This window comes from Pezoporus wallicus, unplaced genomic scaffold, assembly GCF_028554395.1.
Source record: "Pezoporus wallicus isolate ANWC-B61680 ecotype Strahan unplaced genomic scaffold, APGP_CSIRO_Pwel_v1 contig_8232, whole genome shotgun sequence".
NCBI classification, from domain to species: domain Eukaryota; kingdom Metazoa; phylum Chordata; class Aves; order Psittaciformes; family Psittacidae; genus Pezoporus; species Pezoporus wallicus.
In genome coordinates this window covers 945,612-969,639 of record NW_026637105.1, presented here as the reverse complement: position 1 = coordinate 969,639, position 24,028 = coordinate 945,612, and the positions used below count along the sequence as shown (strand labels likewise).

At 41.0% G+C, this 24,028-nt stretch overlaps 1 protein-coding gene across 10 annotated transcripts in view; it reads right to left on the bottom strand.

Moving 5' to 3' along the window:
- Positions 1-451: 451 nt before the first annotated feature.
- The window catches only part of ZMYM4 (zinc finger MYM-type containing 4), a 36,432-nt gene continuing 12,855 nt past the window's right edge, over positions 452-24,028 (bottom strand). For 4 of the 10 annotated variants that reach the window (XM_057403472.1, XM_057403467.1, XM_057403470.1 and 1 more), the window contains 26 exons: positions 23,549-23,616; positions 22,797-22,967; positions 19,952-20,030; positions 19,265-19,517; positions 18,115-18,289; positions 17,786-17,998; positions 17,216-17,366; positions 16,443-16,558; positions 16,040-16,312; positions 15,423-15,573; positions 14,978-15,150; positions 14,461-14,611; positions 12,858-12,998; positions 12,537-12,574; positions 11,843-11,987; positions 11,447-11,565; positions 10,906-11,077; positions 10,282-10,335; positions 9,992-10,171; positions 9,143-9,237; positions 8,429-8,600; positions 6,569-6,720; positions 5,218-5,329; positions 3,910-4,158; positions 3,675-3,804; positions 452-2,260 (listed from right to left, as the gene is read on the bottom strand). In XM_057403472.1, the coding sequence (XP_057259455.1) occupies positions 2,053-2,260; positions 3,675-3,804; positions 3,910-4,158; positions 5,218-5,329; positions 6,569-6,720; positions 8,429-8,600; positions 9,143-9,237; positions 9,992-10,171; positions 10,282-10,335; positions 10,906-11,077; positions 11,447-11,565; positions 11,843-11,987; positions 12,537-12,574; positions 12,858-12,998; positions 14,461-14,611; positions 14,978-15,150; positions 15,423-15,573; positions 16,040-16,312; positions 16,443-16,558; positions 17,216-17,366; positions 17,786-17,998; positions 18,115-18,289; positions 19,265-19,517; positions 19,952-20,030; positions 22,797-22,967; positions 23,549-23,616 (3,941 nt within the window). In that variant the 3' untranslated portion in view covers positions 452-2,052. Of the gene's footprint in view, positions 2,261-3,674; positions 3,805-3,909; positions 4,159-5,217; positions 5,330-6,568; positions 6,721-8,428; positions 8,601-9,142; positions 9,238-9,991; positions 10,172-10,281; positions 10,336-10,905; positions 11,078-11,446; positions 11,566-11,842; positions 11,988-12,536; positions 12,575-12,857; positions 12,999-14,460; positions 14,612-14,977; positions 15,151-15,422; positions 15,574-16,039; positions 16,313-16,442; positions 16,559-17,215; positions 17,367-17,785; positions 17,999-18,114; positions 18,290-19,264; positions 19,518-19,951; positions 20,031-20,836; positions 20,904-22,051; positions 22,759-22,796; positions 22,968-23,548; positions 23,617-24,028 lie in introns of those variants that run through there. The other 6 variants (XM_057403468.1, XM_057403469.1, XM_057403471.1 and 3 more) reach the window with 6 other exon arrangements.

Sequence of the window (24,028 nt, the reverse complement as noted above, 5' to 3'; positions counted from 1 at the left end):
CCAACAGCTTATCCTAACTGCTCCCTTGCTTATTCCCTGGAGGGGAGGAATGTCAGGGAAGGAGGGAGTGAGAAATCAGCCAAAGGGATGCCCAAGAAGTACGGAATTCCCAGATCCCTTCCCTCTCCTACTGCCAAGGTTCGTGTGCAACAAACACAGCTCAGACTTCTTCAGTCCCCTACAGACATGCAAACTAATCCTTCCACAATGATTTGGTTTTCCCTGAAACGTTCTATCAGCCATTCCAATCCAAAACACTGTGCCTGCTATTTCGCTATTTAACTCTGGGGAGGGACAGGTTAGTGTTCATGGAACAAGACACGAGCCTGCAGGAGCATCCCTGAGCTCCAAGAGCTTGGGTAGTTCACTGGCAGGGTATGTATTATGGACTGCTAGGCCAGGACGTGGAGAAAGCAGCATCTTTGATCAGAAATGACAGACACAGATGGGCTTTGATCAGACAGAATCAGGGGCAGGTTTACTTTTCACATAGTTTTCTGTATTAAAAAATACATCAGTGAAATCTGTTACAGGCAGGGACAGGACTACCGAGTACACGACGTCAATAGACTACTTTCTGATTTTATTTTTTGTTAAATTACTTCTGTTACTGCTAAAAAAATAATTAAAAAACCAAACAAAACCAAACAAAAAAAAAAAAAAAGGAAACAGAATTCAAGGCTGTTGATTTTCATCTCTTGAAATTTTAGTGACAAGATCAAATATCAGACCCCTGTTACAGAAGATGACCGGAGCTACATCAAAACCATACAATTCTCTTCTTTAAAAATAGTTTGTGTTTCCAGTGAATTTGTGACCACTGGTCACCAGAAACACACATCTATAGCTTGAGAAAAGGGGAGCTACAGACAGTATCTGATAATGTCCTGTCCTTCAAACACAACGTGGGAGCTTTTCTCTTCCAAAAGACGCAGTAACAGCCAAGCCTTAAAAAAATCTCTTGATTTCCAACACTATGACTAAATCTCTTTGGGTGGGGTGGGAAAAAAACACACATGGTAATTTTCTACCACAGTTCAGTTGTCAAAAGTAATACTGCATCCTTTGCACAACACTGCACGCGTTGCAAAGGCGGAAAGAGTGAGCGTATCTTCCATTTGAAATGACAAGGCCCTCCAGATTTGCCTTATAAAATAACCAAAACCATTGGAGTAGGGAAAGAGGAGAAAGGAAAGCTGCCTTAAGGGAAAAACAATTTCCGCGCACCACAGTATTTGCTAGATTATATCAACAGACTGCAGAGCTACTGGGCTAGGGAAGGGATTTCTGCACATACCCCAGGACAGTCACTCTCCTGTACATACCCCAGAAATGTTCATCCCGTAACATGATCCCTCTGAAGTTGGACCTACAGCACCTCTTCCGCATTGAAGACCAAACAGAGCTAAGAGTTGGAATTGGCCTGGACCGAGAGCTAGATTCTGGCATCGTGTGACCCATTTAACAGCAGCCAGACAGTTGTCCCTTTAGACAGCCAGTGGCTTCTGCCTTCCTACCGCTTGATCCCAGTTTCCAAAGGAAAACAACTATAAAAGCATGTGTAGGTGTATTTATAATGGAAGGTGTCTGCCTGAGCACCACCACTTCCTCTCCTGGCCTCGTGAAGAGCTCTAGGAGCTCCACGCGTTCTTTGGCAGCAAGGACTGCCAGCCACCAGGCTGAGAAGTCACGTGAGCCACAGTCTAGCTCTCCATGCCCAACATTGCTATGGTAGGTTTCACACAACCCTTTTCCTTTAAAATATCTCACAACTGTTTTAAATCCTGAACAGATAAAGGATTTATGCACCACTCAAAATAGGTTAGTTCATCTGGAATTTGTTCAGAGGATTTAGCGGTGCCACAGGATGTTGGTTTTTGCAGCTTACACAGCTTGCTTCCTTCCAGTTCCAGTTTGTACATCCACTGTGATTCAAAATATGCCTGTAGGTGACATTATCTTGGCTTTTTTTGATACACATTTTCCAAAGGCTGGACGTATTCACAGTTTGGTGCTTCTGGTGTGTAGTCAAAGGAAAATACCCCACCTCAGTTAGTCTGATAACTCAATATCAGAGTCCTCTGATTTGACTTTGGCAAGTTCTTCGTGTACCTCCCTCACCATAAGAATACGTGTTAACATGATGTCCAAGGTTCCTGGGTCTATTGGCAATGTGGAATACCACATGGGGCTATTGGGTACACAGGAGCGCTCAGGTTGAAGGTAAAATACATCGCTTCTCTGCTTCACACTTTCAGAACTGTCAACATAAAGAAAGCAGGAGCACGTTATCGAAAGGCAGCATCAACAGTCCTGCTCACAAAGACGGGCAGGAGAGACAGCAAAGAAAATGAAAGTTACACTGAGATGATGACACTAATCTGAACAGCCTAATTAAAATCTCCTTGTTAGTGACTTGGCTTCCCCCCTTCTATGCAGGGAACAGTTAACTTGTTTCCAGGACACTTAGCATTAGAAACAAAGAAAATTATAGAGACTCCTTGACAGATGTGGTTCTTCAATGTATCATACAATTAATGGTACTAGCATCTTGATATGATTGATAGATGCATTTGACAGTCAATCTCTGAACAAAAGGCGTTCTAGTTTTCCAGAACTGCTGTGCAATTCCACACAGGGAATTTTCAAGAGCTAGTAAAACTAAATCCTAGCTGGCCTGCTCATGGTGAGGAATGGTAAGCCCATCTGCTTGAAAGACTGGCTCTGAGGCAGCTTTCAGGCTCTGGTAGAAAGACACAAAACCCTCTAGAACAAGGATCCCTCCTGCCTGGTTTTGGAATATTCACGTTAAAACAGCAAAGTGAATTTTTACTGCTGCTTGCACCACTGCAGGGGCTCAGCTGTAATATATGAGGAGCATGATAATGCCCAAGGACAGCCCAAGGACAGCTAAGAGTTTCTAATGATATGCAAGTGAAGCCAAGGGAGATAAGAAGAGGGAGACAAAGAGTCGGGACGGCTGCTATGCACATCTTTCCTAAATAATGGAACTATCTGTAGTAAGCTCAGTAGGTGCATTTTTGATGGTGATTTATTTAAATTTTAGTTGACACTAATGAGATGCTGTTTCATTTTTCATGTGTATTTTCTTTGAAAAGAGAAGAACATCATATTCTACCTGCTCAATGATCTATTGGAAGTTTATATAGAAGGAGGCGACTCCTATCTATGTCCTTGCTATACAGTCTTCTTTCTAACTTCTAAATACAAGTTAATCTCACATTTCAGCAGGTAAAAGCTATCAATCAGCAGTTTTACCTAATTCACACTTTTCCTACCCTCTTTCACATGATGGCAGGATATTAGTTAGAATCATCTCAAAAGAAGGATCCTGTATGGGAATTAAAGGATGTAAGAATGCCACGGTCACTGTAGTAATGCCCTCCATTTACATTTATACCCAGTGGATGTGTAAAGAGGCATTTAAAGAACACATCCCTCTCTAACTCTACTCTTGACTCAATACCAGTAACAAATACTGCTAACAGCAGTGCTGACGCTGGAAGTGCTATCACCATGATTCCATTCACACTGAGAGACCAGGAACTGCGGAGAGGAACCCACAGCACAGGCACAAAAGTTCTGAGTAGGACCTTTGCCCAAATGCCTGTTCTAATCTATACACAGATCAAAAATCAGGTTGTGTCACTTACCATTTTGATAAGTAAAATTCGTAAAGTCGGACTGGACATCGCAGGGGATTATCCGAATTTTCAGCCATTTCCACTGCTGCTGGAATCTCCTCATCTTCACTGCGTTTCCTTTTGCCTACAGATAATTTATCTGGATACACAAAAAGGGCATCACAGAAGTTCAGTGAAAAACAGCACCTCAAAAAAAAAAAGGAACAGACAATGCAAATATAATTGCCAAAACAGAGGCACCCACCTGATTCTACCTCTTGTTTTTGAAAGGGTGGGAAAAAACGTAAATATGTCATCTTAGTATTATACTTCAGAGTTCGGGTGCGCCTCATAACATGGGCAAAGGACAGTTTCAGGTGCTCACTGACATTCTTTAACTGGAAGTATTTGGTGTTGAAGAACAGAAGCGTGTTCAATAAGACAATAGGGGAATATGCACCCAGCTGTTTACATTCCCACAAGTGTTCCTCTTCAATTCTTGAGAACATATAACCTAGAAACAGTGGGCAAAGAAAAAAGAAGAGTGTTATTTATGCAGTTTTAGGCTGTCCCTACATTCAGTTACAAATGAACAGCTTTTACAGGCTGTGTCTAATCTAGAAGATTTTCAGGCTTTTTCCCAAAGCAATGGAAACATCATATATGAGCAGGGTGGGAAGGCAGAAATGAGTACAATTGAGGAGGCAGATTTTGCCAGAGATGCATGTAAGTCCTCTTTCAGCTAATCTTCTACCTTAATGAACTGCAAATTCAGAGCTATCATAAACAATTGTTAATACCAATAAACCCAAGAACACTGCATGCACAAACATAAGAGGGAGCATGGAGAACCGCATGAACTTCCAATACCTGAAGAATGGAGATAAGGCTATAAAGGAAGATTGCAGACACCAGCAGAATCTCACTAAGTTCTGCTTTCACTGTATTAAATCACAGTCAGCCAACTGCAAAAATGTATAATTCCTAAGATGTGGAGCATGACTTTAAATTGTACCATCTTTATATACAAATAGACCATTGTGATTATCGTAAGTCAGTTAGGAAAAGGACATATGGGGGGTTAGAAGACATTTGTAGTGAAAAAATCCCAAGTCCCAGCACTGTATGCAGCACTCTGTGAGTAACTGGATTATTTCTGTACTAAAGAAAAAGTTCATTTTCTAAATGGATACACGTATGGAATTGCCAACATCACTCAAGTTTCACTGGTACTCTGAAAAAAGATCTTACATACTAATAGAGCTGGTGTCCAACTTGATAAACTGCATGGACCATAAGACTTGAGGGAAGAGAAGAACTAGCATGTTGACTACCAGAATGGAAAGCTTTTCTTTCAATGGAGTTGAGAGATTGATCAAAGGCAGAGATACAGTTAAGTGTGGTCCATGACTGGTAGAGACAGACATGAAATCCATGATGCTAGTCTACCACAAACAAGAACATGGTGGACAAAGAGGAGACTATGGTGAATGCTGCTTCATGGCACTGAGAAAATATTAGTTTATCATAAGGCTTTGTCATGCAGCTACACAAAACAAAATAATTGTCCTACCATTTGGAAGAATTGTAGGTTCCCAGATTTTCAAAAGTTTTGTAAGTTCAATCATAAACCTGGAATAGGGCTCGGTAAAAATGTTATCTATTCTACCATTCTCAAACAGGTACTACAAGAGAAAAAAAGGAAGACATACAGTTTGCGATTATATATAACATTGCAGAGAAGATACAGGACATCAGAGTCTTTTCCTTTCTTATGTCCCAATGTCTCATGGTCCAAAAACCTTTACTGAAGTCTTCAGTGAGATATCAACTCAAACTTTCTGCAGGGACAGGGACCTCCCCAGTATGAAATGAGAGATCTGAGCAAGAATTATTGCTAATATTCCAAGCTCTAGAGCTCTATTCTGAAAAATCATCACCCTCTGTTAAATACTCTTGAAAAAAGTCTGTCTAGAAAACCCAGAAGAGTTACTGAGTATTTATGTGCTGAAAAGAGCTTCACATGCTACCACCTCCTGACAATAGACACAGGCAGAGCGCTAGGCTGCTGAAACAGCTCAACTTACAGCATCAAGACAAAGCCCCTTAAACTCTTGTCAGGCAGCATTTAAAAGAAGTTTTCTACAAGTCAGGAGTTTGTATCAATAAATACATCAAAACTGGAACACAAAAACATTGCTGATCCTCCCAGACCTTATTAATGCCTAGTCAAACGATAGGTTTTACAGCAGAAGTAGCTTTTGAGTTCTCATTTCCAAATAAGTGTTCAAGGAAAGGAACAGGCAGACTATTTTAAAAACAAAGCCACTAACAGAAAACTACTGAATACTGAGCTTTTAACAGAAGTTAATATTATACTAGGTTTGTCCTGCAACTGTTTCAAGGCAGGCAGTAAGGACTTAGCAGATGACCTTCAGCATTCATTAATTTCAGTGCACTTATTCCCATTGTACTTTTTCTTTATTTTGCCAACACAGCAGGTACCTGTCTGGCCACTGAAGGAGCTCAGTCTTTGCTGAGTAACCTCTTCCTTGCATGTTAGAGAGCAACTCTTTGAGATCTAACATTCCATCATAAAGCAAGTATTTCTGAGGAGCAAATCTTTCCTATACATGAAAAACGATCAAAAAGATACCAAGTCTAAAGATCTGTGCCTAGGTAGAAACACCTTGCCCTCCATGCCACATTCCTCCCAAGTATAGAAGAAGCCTGTTCATTTTGATCATAAAAAGGTCCAGAAAAATTAGTCCAATGTGGGATTAAGACAAGAATAAAGCACAAAACCGATACATTCTTGCCTCCTCTACAAAAAACAAGCAGCTACATGGGACTATGAATATAAAGCATAAATAACCAGGGCAAGTTCTGCATGTTCCCAGCAATACCCTAATTGTCTGAGTTACCTGCTGAATTCCAAGGCACAAGTATAAGATGCTGTCAGGATCATATTTTTCTCCATTTGGTCTCCGCACCTCTTGAATAAACTGGCACAAGCCAAAACTCAGCTCAGCAAAAGTGCATGAGAGAATGTCCTCCTTGAGCTTCACAGGGCGAACTGTGGCCAAGAAAGTGGTTAGAAAAATTAACTTAATTCAAAGGTTAAATCTTCACGCATTCCTTGTTATTTGTTGTAGGAACTATTAAATCTTCTATAGTATAGAACTATTAAATCTCCTATCTTGTACCTTGTATGAGTAAACTTGTGAAATATTTCATATCTGCGGGTTAACAACAATGAGGATTTGGCCAATAAAAGCCAAACCACCTGCATGTGCAACCAGCACAAACACTACAAGTGACTAACAAGGCTGCAGGTATTTAAAGCTGAAGTTAGGCAGTGTGCTAAACCCAAAGACGCAGCGTGGCAATGACTGCATGCACATGAGGCTGGCAGCGGAGGGTTAATAAGTAGGTTTCACCTCCGCAGCTGGACTCAGGGGAATCCTGAGTGAGAGCAAGATCTTGAGTATTTCCTAATAGTTCTGGACATGAGTTAAGTGCAGGGAGATGGAATGAAGAATTTAATGGGACATGCGTGGGATTTGGCAAGAGAAGCAGAGCAACCAGGGAACTGACCAAAGGATCTGCAAGGAAATTACCAGGTTTGGGCACTCCACAACTTACAGAAGTGCCTGCTTGGGACTAACAAGGGAACCTTGCTGGGAGGGGATGTGATGGACACAGTTTCCTGGAACTGACTGTTACTATTTGCTTCCTTAGCCACAAGAAGAAAACACAGTAACTCATGTGATTACTCTTCTTCTGGGAAACAAAACCCAGCTGTTCTCATGTAATGACAACACAAATTCCATGTAAGAGCAAAAAGCAGATCTCGTTCTAACTCGAATTTTTCCCTCTGGGATCTTTCTTATATAAGTCCTGCCACAGTCAGTCCTTCACATTGCAGAGGTATTTAATACTGTTTGCTCTCTTCCCCACCACCCTCAAGAAGCTCCATTATATTCCTCACTGAAATTCTCTGCTAGACTCTGAAAAATGTGCCCACAAAACTCTTAGGGCAAACACATAAGACAGATCTGAGACTGGGGAATAGAGGACTTGGACACTGCCAAGCCCCAGGACTGCTGGCTTGTGTAAGGAAAAAAGTAATTCGTAAGTAGAAAGAAAAAACAAAGTGACATTTATATTGCCATTATCATCTATCACCCTGGTGAGACGCAAGGAACAAGTTGTGCCTTTTAAAGTTAGTTTCAGCCAGGTTGCAGCGCAGACTAGGTGGACTTTGGAAAGTTTCTTTCCAGTTCTAAAGCCCAGAAACAAGCTGTTTTTCATGTTGCAGCACAGAGTTTTCTTACAGCAAACCGTTCTGCTGACAAACAAATACTTTGTGCATGTGTTAGCTACAGAGGAAAAGATGGAGCCAAGTTGGCGTTGTCAACTTAGAACTATGGCCTGATAATAACTGACTAGAGCTCTGCAGCTGCCTAGAGCAGCCCTTCTACAACTGAAGAATTACTACATTCAAATGAACATGAAGTGGAGGTTAAAAGAGTAACATTTCTAATACTGAAAAGGAATCTGGTATTTTAGAGCCTGTTACAATAGATAACAGATCAATTAAGAATGTAATAGCCATGTTTTTTTAATTCCTGAGAAGACATAAGACAGTATTCCATAAAATCTTTCCTCCACCCATGGATACTTTAAAGCTCAGTAATACCTAACCCCAACTGCTATTTGAGCAACGTTCCATGCCAAGTGCTCTTCAGCTAAGTATTTGTTTCCATGGAGAGAGAATTTACCTGAAAACTTCAGGTCCCCTTGTTCCTCCTGTGCATTTTTCCATTGGACCCAGTTTTTCCAGGCATTTACCCCATACATATACTTTAAGGTCATCCCAGAAACAGAGCATCCTGCATAGGAGCCCTGCATCAGATTCCGGGGCTCTACAGAAACAACAGACTTCTTCCGACCCTACAGGCAAAGGCCAGAACAAATCAACATTTAGTAAGCACTTTGTCTATGGATGCTTAACTTGATCTCATATCAAAAGGCTGTTACACTGACAGGATAACAAAATCCTACTCTCATGACAGAATCTGAACTGATATGTGTGCATTTTTACTATGTGGACAAATATTAACCACGTTTGACAGATAAGGTGCAATAAAATACAATTCTCACTGTGATAAATATGCACAGAAATTTGTTCTGCTCTAGCTACACAAGCAAAAATTGAGTCTTTCCTGTAGGTTATGACTGCACTTAAAAGACATCACTTTTGGAATTTTTTGAAAGATATAAAAAATGTTCTGCACTAAAAAGAGCACTTATTCTACCTAGCTGTGGGGAGGGAGAAAATCTTATATAGCCGAACAAGAAAAAATATACAGCATAGTTAAATCGAATTCTCATTTTCACCCTGGAGCAGTATTTATTTACTTTTGAGAATAGGCATACACATGATGATATTACTTCAAATGGAAGGAACTTGTGTTCCAGAAGTACTTTCTTACCCGTCTTTTTGGCTGTGGGAAGCCATCTCTGTGTCTCCGTCTTGCTCGTGAACGTGAATGCAAACCCAGTCCTTTACTGAGAGGGTCAAATGAGTCTGAAGTCAAATCAACACCATTAAGAGTTTAATTGTACGATTTAACAGCCCAGGTAGAAGTATCACGTAAATACTATGGAGTACTTTTACAGCTGACAATGACACCTGTATGTTCAAATAGTGATTTACCTCTGAACAGCTACACAACCCATGTACCTTCTGTATATAGTAAATTCACAGAAAAGGGAAAAGGCCTCCTCAGCAGGTGTACTCGTTCAGGCAAACATTCTTACGCAGCTCTCAGATTACATTTAACCTGCCAGAGGGGAGACTGAGATGAGCTCTTAGGCAGAAGCTCTTCCCTGTGAGGGTGCTGAGGCGCTGGCACAGGGTGCCCAGAGAAGCTGTGGCTGCCCCATCCCTGGCGGTGTTCAAGGTCAGGTTGGACACAGGGGCTTGGAGCAAGCTGCTCTAGTGGAAGGGGTCCCTGCCCATGGCAGAGGTTGGAACTGGGTGAGCTTTAAGGTCCCTTCCAACCAAACCATTCTACGATTATATCTAGGGACACAGAAGGGATAAATTCAAAGAAGTCAAGCAAGGCTACCTGCTACTCCTGTCAGAGGTTCTGTAGAACACCATCTTTAAAGACAACAGCAGTATTTTAAATCCAGTAATTTTTTTACTGCAGCTTTAAATATCCAGTTTTACTACATGAAAACTCAAATCCTTCACAAGCAGGCTGCTGGTACAATGCTTACTCAGAAAATCTGTGTACTTTTATACAACAATGCATTTTTATTCACATTATACTGACCTGATGGAAAATCAGCCTCCAGGTCCTGTTCCACATCACCTTTGGAGAACTGCTTCAGTTCTGGATCTGGTTCTGGCAGGGCATTTGATCGTAAGGCATAGTGATTCAACTCATCCTCCCAGCTGTGTGGAGTGGACACCGCTTCTGATTCTAGATCTCCACTGTAAGTGCTACCTTGGTCTGTAATGACAACAATCAGATATTTCATGGGTAGGGGCAGACAAAAAGAGGAGTTTGTAAGAAAAGAGACTGCAGGATCAAAATCCATTTACAAAAAAAATCCTACTGACCTTTCTCAAATATCTTGGGGTCGAGGAAGAGCTCATGCTCAGACGTCTGAGATCCTTTGGAAAAAGAAGAAAACCTGTATCTACAAATGACTGACAGCTTACACAACTAATACAAAATACTTTGAACACCAAAAATCTATGTATTAGGTCATAACACTAACACATGTGATGTGTCCCCTTCTCCACTACAGTTCTCTTAACAGCTTTCTACCTTGGTCATGCTGTTACAGAAGAAACAGGAATGCAGAACTAACCTATACTTGCTTTTCCAAACATTTCCATCCCTCCATGTTTGTTATTTGAGCCATTTTAGACAAGATATTTTGTTTATTTTTCAGCTTGTTCCACATTTACTAAACGGGATAACCACTGTTCAACACAGTCTAACCTGCAACACCCTCCAAGAATCAACCGTAAGAAGCCTGATAGGAAAATATTCTTTTAATGCAGATGCTTTGTCTTCTTGATTTTGACTCCGCCTAATGCACGATGATAATACCTCTAGCAACCTGTTACTGTCAACAGAAGTATCACTACTGAATGTTGACTGATAAACCTTTGTGAAATTACAAAAGCTTCAGGAAGGTGCAACTATAGCCAGCACCTTTTAAAAACATCACATACCACCATGAGAGTGTGTTTTTTCTTTCTCCTCATCTTCTGCAATCATTTCTGCCATCTGGAGGAGGTCAGCTTCAAATGGGTTTGTGGGAATCTTTTCCTTTATATCCTGAATAGTTTCAATGATCTTATCAGCATTATCCAGGGTAGTTGGGAAGAGCATGGGAACTGGTACCTATGGAACACGTGGAAAACATTAGATTGATAGATTAGACTGATTAGACAGCTTGTTTGGGGGTGAAGGGAAACAGCAAATACACAAGGAAGGTTCATCTCATTTAATCTTATACATATTTTAAGACTACTGGATTTAACTTTAAAATCATTCCAGACTGGACAACTTGTTTCATTTCTGCAATAACCCTACAAACTGGTAGTTCTGTATAATGATGATCAATCAAATGCGATGTGATAAAGAAAGAAAATGGTTTCAAGGACTTCAAATACCACTTGCATGACTAGTCTCAAAACCCAATGACACTGCTCTGTCCTGTTCAGGAACAAGACTGTAACAACTTCTCTAGTGAACTGAAGTATGACTTACAGGTACTGGCATCCCAAGTGGAACTGGTGTGTACTGAGTGTAGAGGTGAAGGGGCACTGGCACAAACACTGGCACAGGGACAGGTACCACAATGATCTGGGGTTGAACAACTTCTTCTTCTGTTATACCAAAAATAGAACAAAAAAATTGCTTAAAGATATGACCACTAGGTACACTCCAGAGTGTGCAGAAGACTCATCACACATGAACCTTCATGGATTTCAATGAATAGGAAATGTCTTGTAACTGCTACTTGGAAAATACCATACAACAAAATGAAAACAGTTTAAGGTCTTAAAATACAGTTTTAAATACTCTCTCTCTGTTACGTAAATCACACATTGCTCTCTCAACTGCAATACAGACTTCTATAAAACAGGTAGATTAGATACATACCTGTCTGGCATTCTTTGTTCTGTGTGTGGGGTTTGCATGAGGTGGCCTTAGTCTGTGTGATTGGCTTGCACAACAATGCTTTGTTTTTGAGAAGCCGAGGTGGTTGTGATGATGGCAGCTTTAGGGCATCTGTCTGAGTACTGGCCTGTTTGGAAAAATACATGAGGACAGAGTCAATATTGGTTTGATGGATATCGTAACATTTGTATTTGCTCTCTACTATGGGAGATTGAGCAATCTAAAACTCCCCTTGGTGACAAAAATGATCATTTAAAAACCATTGCAAACCCAGCTTGCTAATGATGTATTTCAAGCCCCAGCAGCCTATGCTGGTCCCCTTCCTCCTGCGCTATTCCTCTTGACATCACATCCCATTTCTGGGCACTGAAGGTGGCCTCGAGTACAGAAGCCACACATGAATTGCTTGAGAACTACAGGCATCTCAAGAGCTACAGTTTGACAAGCTTTGTCTTAAAACTTCTAACCAGGCTGTCAGTAGACACAGAAAGACTTTTATACTGTACAAGTTCTATCCATTAGTTCAAAAGCACACCTGCAAGCTCAATGCCTTTTAAATTCCAGTCATAACCAGGAAAAGCAGTTACAAAATGTCAGTGTGAAATTCTTGGATACTTTACTTGTTATTGATACAATCTGGGCGAAAGTGAGAAAAAGAGGCTCTCCTAAAACTTACATCTCCTATTATTTTTGCTGTCACAGTAGGGACTGCACCTGTGAAGGAAAAAAAACATACAATAGCCTGTGTACATCGAGGACCATAACCCATACTCTGCCAAGGTCAAGAAAAAGAACTCCCACTAAACCTCATTCCCTGGTGTATGTACATAAATGTAAGTCATTATTTAAATACGGAAAGACAAAACTTCAACCGTCTTGCACTGATGTGAAGCAGAATGAGGAAGTGGCTCTTGTCCTCAGCTAGAAAAGGTCCTTGAGCAAATATCAATGTTCAAGAGTAGAGATTTAAAAATGCAGGTATGTGCAGCAGTCTTACCCTGTAAAACATTGTTGGAGTTAACTGTAGGCTGGGCAGCAGGGGTGCTTGCAAGGGACACCACATGTGCTATGACAGGAGTTGAGTCCTTTCTCAAAGAAGGAGGGCCTGATGAGGAAGCTGGTGCCATAGAAAGGTTTGCTGGACAGAATGAACATAAGAAAACTAAAATAAGCAGTAATTCATAAAAGAGCATTTCTGAAACAACATCCACCCTCCAGATTTATCTCCAAATGAAAAAGCCTGCTGCATGAGAAGGGAATGCAGGTGCCAAACTGCTGCGTTTCAGTGTAAATAGGAGCTGGCTCCACAAGCAAACTTTAGCTGTTTCCAGTCACTGGAACATTTCAGAAGTTCACCATAGGATAAAAGTGGCTTTCTCTTTCTAATACTATGTGTATTAGAGAAGCACTCAGGAGATAAAAGGACCGGATGCCTCACTGTGCTTGGTACAGAACATAAGTAGTACAGGAGACAGCTGAGATCCTGACAAATAATGAATGAGGTGAATTTTATGAGCCTCTCACAGGAATTCTTAGGTTCTTTCCATTTGAAAGCACCATTCACTAACACATCACCACACTTCATCCAACAAGACTGTTCTGAGGCACTCCATCACCCTGGAAGTCCCCAGGACAGAGAGATACCTGGAGACCAGTTTTGCACTTGCCTCAGCTGAGGCTGCAGGCCCACTTCTGCAGAAGCAAGCATCTTGCTCTCCTTAGTAAAGCCAAGTGTACTGACAAGATCAGGAATGTCACATTGTACAGTTATGGCTTGGAAGTATAAAGCTACTTATAAATTCTACTCTTATTGACGGAAAACAGCTCCCACTAATGTAAGCAGCAGATATGCACAAAGCCGAGGAGTTGAATACGGCCTGGTACACACTATAAACTTTCAGTTAATATTCTTTATTGCTTGTTGGGTACCTTACTGTTGCAGTCACCATCACTCAGTGGGAGATTATGCCCCTCTTTAGGATCAGTGCTATTTCTGCCCCTTGTTTCGCTTCCTCTTCCTGTCCTTATGGGCCTTTCTTCCTTTCTTCCCTTTGCATTTCATTCCCTACAGAAACTCATAGTTCCTATTCCTGTGGGCTTCATTCCCACCCTCCTTCCCATTCTATCTGTGAAAATAACGAGCAAGGAAACAGCTATTGCACACATGAATCTTGGCATTGGTACTTCAAGAATCAACAGTTACTGACACAGAAGTGGTAACTCCTCATATGCCTACAGGCTACACAGAACCAGCTATTTAAAGTGCAGAGATGGAAATCTGTATTTACAACTGTTAAGTCTACTAATTTCACCACTTGATTTTTTTTTTGTTGAATGAACATTAACATCCTACCATATCTGGCTATGTGGTGTCAAGCACAGGAGACAAGTAGGTATTGACTATGTCTTCAACAAGTTTCAGTACATTTTACCCATAAACTGTGTTTTATGAAAGTGTCTGAAAAGAAAGTGCTTTCGTTTCTTCTCAACCCCCCAGTAAAAGATACATCTTTAAAAGTTCACTGAATCCAGTTTCCAAATACATTTCCATATCACTATCATGCACACCAAAAGACAATAGTATCCCTAGCCTGTTTTACCTGTGTTGTTTGGGGGTGGAGGGTCAGAAGCAATTTGCTGCTTACAGAACAACAGAATACAAAGCAGATTACAAAAATGCTTGATTTCCCCATGCCATTTCATGGACTCACTGAGTTTACCTTGTCTCTTACAACCATCGCACTTTGCCATCTAGGAAAAAAAGTGAGGGAGAAATTAAACACACTTGTGAAGAGCAACAAAGTGTATAAAAACCCCTTTGCACCCTGCTCAGCAAATACAGCATGAAGAAATCTGTTAGGGTGCATCATTTTTGCAGGGTAACATATAGCAACACAGCATTCAGTATCTACCTTCCCACAACCTGTATGACATTTTCTCTACATAGAAAACTGGTCCTCAAAAGTTTAGAAGGATTTACTCATCTCTCACATACATACAACATACTCCCATGGACACAGAACTCAACTACAGATAGTTCACATAGTTCCTGATGTACAAATGTTCTTTTACTAACATATTTCTTTCCAGAGGTTGCTATGTGAGAATATTGCTTACCTGGTAAAACAAAACTGTGAATTTAGACATGCACTCCTCAGAGCAAAATTCCTCCATTTTCCCCCCAAAGAGATTCTGGACCAGTTTAGGGGAAGCCTGTAAACAGTAACTGCACATTTTACAGTGGTTTCCCCAGCGCTTAGCCAAGTCATGCTTATAGAGCAGTTTACAACCTAAAAGAAGAGAAAATAGCAAAAAAAACCCAAAAAACATCCTTTAATATCAAAATGACATTTGCTCAGCAGCTCTAGTTCTTGTGTTTAGTTATGTCTGTAATAATGTTGAAAGATTAAAACATATAGTGTGGACAAAGTTGGGTGTTTCTAAACGTAAAACATTCCCAGTTTTCTAACCTAAAAAGATTAGGTTTCTCTTATCACCAGTAATTTTAAGACAAAACACTTCTGACTTGATTTGTGTGAGACACAGTGCTGCCCTTCCTTACCTTCACTACAGAACGCTTTGTCTACGCCTGAGAATCGCACTGTCTCCTTGATAATCTTCTCAATTTTGCAGTATTCACACATTGCCATTACACTGCTCTTCTTCTTATATTCATCACAGCAGGTCTTCCCACAGAACTGGAACATTTTACCCTGCACCACAGCCAGAATGTTTCGAGTTTAATGTTTCTATGTTTCACATTCCAAATCATACAGTTTAATCGTTAATAAAAGCTCAGAAGCATAATCATGCCCTTGGAAATCAACAACGGACAGCAAATAAGCCCCCTCATTTAGCTTTATAACAAATACAGCAAATTTTCTGCAGAAAGCCTTCAACAACCTGCTCTGTCCTTGCATTAGAAGGATCATCTCTGGGACCAAGAATCAGGAATGTGCTTGCCTAGGTAGGCTATCATAGGGTTTGGGTTTTTCAGAGGTTTTCTTGTTTTTAAGATCGAAGAGCTAGTATCAGTATTAATTTTAATAATCATTAAATGATACTGAGATCAGTTCCAAATTCCTTCATAGCAGGTCACAGTAAGCAACAGAGCAGTACTGACAGGCCATTGCATATACAATTTCTTGGGTTTCTTTTAAGAAATATGAGCTTCATTACCTTGTAGTCAAGCAGTTCTGGTTTGGTTGTAAACAATCTGTTACACTGCTGACACCTGAGTTTTACAACAGGGCGGGCAAAAGTGGCTTGCTGGGACTGGGCAGCCAGCCTCTGTAGACCAGCTGCAGCTGAACTGCTCATGGAGCTGGGGGACACAGTTGAGGTGGTTCCACCTGCAGATACCATCGCCCCTGAGGGAATGCTTACAATGACTTGACCTTGTGACAGAGGTACCACCGAGGAGTTCGTTCCTGCAGGCTTGTTGAACAGATTCTGCAGGAAAGCACATTGAGGAACAGAGCTCATTTTACAATATTACAGACTTCACCCAACATCCCAGGTGTTTCCACCATCAATTCATTAATCTGTTAATTCAGCTAAGAAGAAATCCTAAATGTCATACCTGAAAAGCTGCTACGCAACTGTAGCTGCAAAAATTGCGTATGCTCCCATCAGACATAGCCAAATGATACTGAGGGTGTGATGAGGTTTTACAGCTGTTGCACTGAACTTGAACACCTGAGGGTGAAACAGAGAAGAAAAAGTGATTGATGCAACATCAGGTTGTATTGCAGATACTTTTGTGCTGCGCATACAAGAACAGAGAATCTGAATGACAAGCCAAGTACATACAGAAGCTCAAGATGAAGTTTCTACAGAAGCAGACACTGCAGCTGCAGTGCCTGTTGCTTGCCAGATCCTTTAATTAATCTCCCAGTATCCCTAGGATGTCAGTAAGCATTTTTCCATTTTACAAGAAAAACAGCTGAGAACATGTTTGCCCAGCTCAGTGCAACATTAGGCAGAGGTAGCTAAGCTGATCACCCTGGAGAACAAGAAGCTGAACAGTCACAGCAGGGGTATGGCATACGTTCACAGGAGCGGATTTGTCTAGCTGGGAAACATACCAGCTGCACTTGCAAGAGAAGAAAATAGATTAAGGCTTACTGTCATGTTTAAACTCTCTAAACACAAAGCTGAAATGGCTGTACCATCACTGTTACGTTTATCTATAGTCAAAAGTCCTTAAGATCCCATCTCAGCACCGCCCTTTAAAAAACAAAGCCACTTCCCACCCTCCTAGAAAAGACTGTCAGCCTTAACTTCCAACACAAATTAGCTTAGGCGTGAACTACGTGAAATTATGCTTCTAAAGAAGTGAAAGGATAAACTTACCTGCAGAAGTAACCATCTTTACTCTATACGCTGACAAGCAGTTAACAGAGCAAAACAGTTCAGTTTTTCCCAAGTTATTTGCACTCTCGATCATCTCGACTGATGATCTCAAAGCCTTACACAGCGTGCAAGGTGTAATTTTGGCTGACTTCTGTGGAAACATGAAAATTGGTCATTCTTTTGGAACTCAAGTGCCTTTATTAACCTGGAAATAAATCACTGACATGAGTATAATAATTATCAACTATTACTTTTCCTCTCCACTTAATTCAAATGCTACAATTTAGTAGAGAATATTCAACCAGGGAGCACCTCAAAGGCTGAGAGAAGTCACAGTGGACTGCTGCTGAGTGGGCTCAGTGTGTCTTCTCACACTGGAATACTCTGGTAGTCGGTTCAGTGGTAAGGGAAACAGTGCAACATGTCTGGGCAAAGATTAAGCAGTGAATGGCAAAAGGAGTTATCTTAGACCTAGACAGTAACCAAAATGATCAACTAATAAATCGGGTGCTTCCTGGAACACTCAAAATCTAATCAAAGACATACTTTTAGCGTTCTATCAACATATACCTGCTTGTACGCTGTCACACATGTCGAACTGCAGAACTTCTTTGACTGTCCCTCTATCTGAAGTACGTGACATTGGCCAGAGCCACTGTAGCAGTATCCTCCACAATTCTCACAGCAGTTCATAGTCAAGTTGTTAGCTGAGCGGAACTTGGAGAAGCAGGCATCACTGCAGAGCTTGTGTACAACGTTCTGGTAATTCACTTCGTGTCTAATCTGGAAGAAAAGAAAGAATATATAACAAAGATAGAGAGAATATGTATGCTCACCTCTGAGGTAACCAGTTGTCCTGCTCTAAAGGAAATTAAAATGAAAAAGAAGTTTGCAATTACCACTGCATTCTTCTGGCACATGCTGCACTTGCTTGAAATGCTGTTAGTGTGAATAGTAACAACAGGTTTCCTTTTCAGTTCGTATGTAGAAAGACAAGACTGGCTGCAGAAATCCTTACTGAAGTTTGTATTGTCAAACTGGGCAGTGATTACATCCTTTGGATTTAGAATGTCTCTATGGATAAAAAGAAAAACAAACAGATAAAGAACTAATGTTGGCTTCATGTCAACTTGCTGTCCTTTTCTGCAGACTAAACATTCTCTAGAAGAGGGTGGATTCATTTAATTTAAAGCTTTTCTTTTTGCTGAGCTAAATACCTGACCTCATTTTATTTTGCCTATTAGGAAAATGGATAGGAAATACAATTCTCAAGTAGGTATTCTGTGAAACACTTTGCACCTGGACTTAGGAGTGGCCTATCAATACATCAGGCGGTGTCACTAAATCTTTTCAAAAGAAATTGGGGAAAAGGGAACTAGTTTTACAGTCTCTACTAAAAAAAATAAAATTAGAATGCAGGATGGGTGGAATAACCCCCTTTACCAATGAAAATACCAATCATAATGGGGTAGGGACCAAAAAAGTCACAATTTCTAATCACCAGGTAGTTGAGTCATAGAATCATAGAATCGTTAGGGTTGGAAAGGACCCTAAGATCATCTAGTTCCAACCCCCCTGTGTGGGCAGGGACATCTTACACTAAATCATATCACCCAAGGCCTCGTCCAACCTGGTCTTGAACACTGCCAGGGTTGGAGCATTCACAACCTGCCTGGGCAACCCATTCCAGTGCCTCACCACCATAACAGGAAAGAATTTCCTTCTTACATCCAACCTAAACTTCCCCTGTTTAAGTTTTAACCCGTTACCCCTTGTCCTGTCACTACAGTCTCTAATGAAGAGTCCCTCTCCAGCATCCCTATAGGCCCCCTTCAGATACTGGAAGGCTGCTATGAGGTCTCCACGCAGCCTTCTCCAGGCTGAACAGCCCCAAAACGGGCAACTTTCCATCTCTTATCTCCCATCTACAGTTTTGTTTGTTGCCAGATTTAACAAACTGAACTTTCTCCTTATGTTTCTCTCATTTGAAACAGTCACTGGCAGAGAAGTTTCAAATTACTACTACAACAAATTAAAGCCCCCTCCTACTTTGAGCAGCTTGAGCAGGTTTTCTTGGTAGAAGCTGGTGGGCGAGAAGCTGGAACAGTGTATCCAGTGAGGCACAGTGTGGAGCAGAAGAGCTGGGTAGAGCCTTTCCTCTGGTATGCGGTTTGCCCCTTCTGCAGGATTTTTTTACAGCCAGAACAGGAAACCCGAACAGCTGTGCTTGGAACTGAAGGAAGCATTTTACTCATGCCAGAGGATGCCACAGCAGGCTGGAAACCTGATGACAGCTGTGGAGCTAAAAGGAAAAAAAACACACAGAGAAAACATAGAGTAACTGTTAGAGATGGATTAAAACACAACTCACTTGTGTGCAGGGGGCAAGCACAAAGCTTATGACTTCACGTGGGTTGTCAGAGTCTAAAGGAGAATTAAATAGCAGATGAACTCTCCATAATTACATGCTCTGTGCTCGTTTTCTGTGTAGATTGTTTCAATTATTCTTAAGACTGAGAACACACTTTTAACATCCCTAAAAACCAGTCAATTTTCCTATGCCTCAAATACAACTGTTTTATAATTTGTGAATTTTATTATTTCTAAAACAAACTAGTTCTTGTTTCCTACTGGGGTCAGACGTAGCAAATGAACTCCAGAATAACCTGCATGGCTATTTGCAAAGGTGACATATTTTACAGATTTAAATAAAGTTAAGTCTTGGCTATTCCTTACCAAGCGGACTGCCACTGACTGAAAATACGGCACTGATTTTCAGCTCCCCTTCCTGAGATTTTGGCTGTTGGCCGTACTCCTAAAACAAAAGGAAAGGGAGAACAAATACACACATGTAAAAACAGGCTACATGATTTCCATTCTTTCATAATGTTGCATTCACTCTTAAGGACAAGAGAGTCCCCTATGCCTCCTCCAAACAGCGGGTTTACAGATGTTGCTGTATGACAGCCACACACAGATCCTGCCCAGAGGCTCACAGCAAACTACAACCCAGGGTCTCATGTGGAAACAGAAAAGCATGGCTGCTGGTGCAGTCCCCCTGCCAGCTGTACTCCAAGACACCTTAGAATTCACCCAGACAAAGCTTAAGGGAATCCTCTGCTTTCCATCACAAAACTTCCCATCTAGAAGCGTTCTGCTGTCCCTGCTCCTATCCTGTGAAACAAACTTTGTCTTCCACATTAATAGATGATAATAATGAAATAGAGACTGGGAGCTAGATGGTGAGAAGCATGTGGTACTCAATCATGAGTTAAGTACCTCAGAGTAGCCTAAGGTGAAGCTTCTCAGCAGACCAAAGCTGGCACCACTACAGCCAGACCATCACAGTCCCTGCTCTGACTGGCTTCAGCGAGAGGGGAATAACCTTACACTTCCTGCAAGATGAGAAAATCCCTGCAGGCAGCCGCTTGTGGAGTAGCTGACATGCTATAAATTACTAGCTTACTCCACAGCAGCTATTCATACTTTGACACCATGCTTCATGCTCTCCATAGAAATGTGAACCATAAAGCAGCTTGTAACACTCTACATGTAAATCTTAATAGGCTGAAAAGCATAATCTCTTGGAACTCCAGAGATGGTAAGATTTAACCTACTTACAGTCATCTGAGAGTAGTGAGGCATGATGTCATGTTATGACTGAGCTCAATTCACAGTTGCTGTCTGGCTGCAAGGTAAGCCAATTCAAAATCACTGAGCAAAGTTAAGCTCTCACTTCTCAGTGGCACCGAGCTGCTCCCTCAGCTTAAGCCATCTCCTAAAATCACACACCAGCATCCATGTAATACATGCTTAAACTTAACGCTTCTCTTATTCCTGTGGGAAAATGGCAAGTTTCTATACTAAGGCTACCAAACGATTTCTCAACAGGTTTCCCAGGAGTACAGGCAACAGTATTCATTCATCATCAGACTGAAACATTCAAAGCTCAAGTGAGAGAAGCTTTTAAGCTGTGCATGCGCATGCTGTGATGATGGGGTTTAAAGCACCATTTCTTTAATAGAACAATTTAAAAACTAGCTCTTTGCAGACAGACAGGATTTTAAGCATTTTAACTGCAGTTTTATCCTTAGTCAATAAGAGGCAAATCCTGACATCAACTGTGCATGATCAAGCATAGTTTCACAGCAGTGAAACTGTGTTGAAAGCCAAGAAGTTCAGCTCCAACTATTGGTCACAGCCAGAAATGCTCTTCTCTTTCAGAATGAACAAAAAAACCAACAAACCCCCACATTCATTCCAATCTAAAGCAAAACAAAATGAACCTTCATCAGTTCTCATACTTCTCCCGCATCAGGCAGAGTTGATGATTCCAGGATTTTACTCCAGGAATTAGTATTTTGGACAATACAGTATTTGATAATGTCCATCTAAACCACAACAGATATTTAAATCCTTCAAGTCTTCACTTTTACTTATTAATATGATCTTTGATAACCACAGACATCTTGCATTGCATTCCCCACAAATCCACACAACAGATGCCATCCTAGGAATTCAGAGAATAGAGATTTAACCAACCTATACGTGGTTTGACGTTATATACACTTAAGGAAAAATAAACCCAATCTCATGACACTAAACAAATCAGGAGAGCAGTGAAATCTCAATAGTTTCAAACACTTTGTTTTCATCTTTATTTTATTAAACCAAGAGTATCAGGGGAAAAGGAGAAAACACATTGGGAAGATAGGCCCAGGGAGTAGAGGAGGTTTAGCAGAAGTACAGAGCGATGGTAGAAAAACTAACGCCTGCACAAGAACACCATCACTCTCGTGCCGATGCAAGTGGGATGTTCTTGGAAGAGCTGCACACCTTTAATTCCAGGTAAATTTTGGCATGTAACCTAAACATTAGCAGTGAGGAGACAGGAACTGCAACACAGATCATTTCCCTGGTGTCCTGCAGCAAACCAGTGGCAAAGAGACCAGCTAGAGCTCAGCAGTCCTCACTCCAGAACCACTCAATCCATAGGTCAGACTTTCTCCATTTTGCAATTAGTGGACTTGTCCCTGTATCACCATAAAAAACGTCAGTCTCAAGTGAAAAAGTCTCCTGAACACATGCTTAAATTGACTTCACTGACCTAAACGTATTTAAATGCTTTGCTAAGGTAAGACCTGTAAGTGTTAATTTAGAACAAGAAAAGCAACGAACCACTGTGCTTGCAAAGAGAACCTTTAAGAGGGAAGTAGCAGCAATGTGTCATTTCAACTACACATCTCTCTGACTACTCACAAGGTGTTCAGTGAAACATGATCTGCATTTTATTTCCTAGGGAGACCAAGTTGAGATAAAGTGTCTACATTGACACAGATTAAATCATCAAAGTTTTATGGCACTTTGCTTTGTCTCTAACTGAAAAGCAAAACATTTTCAGTGACATGGTAACATGACATCAAAAAGTTGGGAGTCTGGGTTTCATGGTGGCTTAAGAGGGAAAAATCCTTCTACTAAACTAGTTAAATTTCGGTCAACAAACCAAATAAATCGCTGGATTTTCATCCAGCTTATGCGGTCAGTTGTCAGACCAAAATGAGAAATGCAATGGGAAACTTACCTTGGAATTATCAGGTTCATCTTTAATTCTGTCTAACAGTCCCTGCTGTGGGGCCATAGCTTTATCATATTCGTCATCCAAAGGCTCCTCCTTAATTCTAATATTTGGTGCAAAGGAATTCCCCAGCTCTTGTCCAATAGATTCCTTACTAGAAAATAGGTAGCTAGACTCCTGAAACAATAATATGAAAAAGAATTCACCCTCCTGCAACTGCCATTAGGAGTTGGGCTGCTACCAAGGGGAGTTTCTGTTGCAGACCAAGAGAAATGGGTCCTGCCACTGGAAGGTGGGAGAGACACGATGGGCAGCAAGCTGCTGCCCCTACCTCCCTGCAGCACCCTCTGTCATCCCACCCCCAATCCTTTTCACTCCTCTGGACAAAGCAGAAGCCACCCAGCTCTTTAAGTTGGTTGTCAGTAGGGGCATTCAGTTGTTTGGGCAGCGTCTCCTGTTGATAAAGCTGTTCCCTGTCTTATCTGGAAAAAAGGCAGCAGGCCAGATGGATGCATCCAGGTCTAGATTCGGCTCACCAGTCAGTCAGACCATGCTGAACACCACAGTGGCTACCAAAAGAATCCTCAATCCAAACTTTTACAAAATAATATGCACTGCTTAAGTAGGAAAGATGGCTAAGAGTCAGAAGATCAGTTTTCCTGATACTCAAAATTTACACTCAAATACAAAATACGTATTTTGAATTATTCCAGTATATTGCTGCACTTGCAAAAGTGGTTTAAAGATCTATAGCTTACCCTGAAGTTAGTTTCTGGAGTTTGTGGAGCTAACTGCGTCCGTAATGTTTCTTCTACTTGATTATGAACTGAGGAAAACATATACATTAAATATAAATGAATACAGAGTCCAATGCATTTCCTTTAAAGCTATCTAGAGTCTCATGCTGATCCCCAACCCCATAGTCTGGCAGCACCTCAGAAGCGTTAAACTACTTCCTTTTCTCCTCCCTGCAAACAAGATGGTATTCCTTAAGGAGAACTGACATTTTATTATTATTCTATTGGGTCATTATTTTTCTATTCCAGAAAAATGGCTGTGATACTCTGAGGCAAACTGTTCCTTCAGAATTTTCTACACCCCTGTGGGTTCTGAACTCTCCTGGGTTTCAACATCTAAATCATAGAATATCTTTCAGAGCAACACCTTTCATCCTTTTCTTTCCTGTTCTACTCTTTTTTGCCTCTGCTCTCTTTCCCAGGAAACAGTAGCTTTTTCAG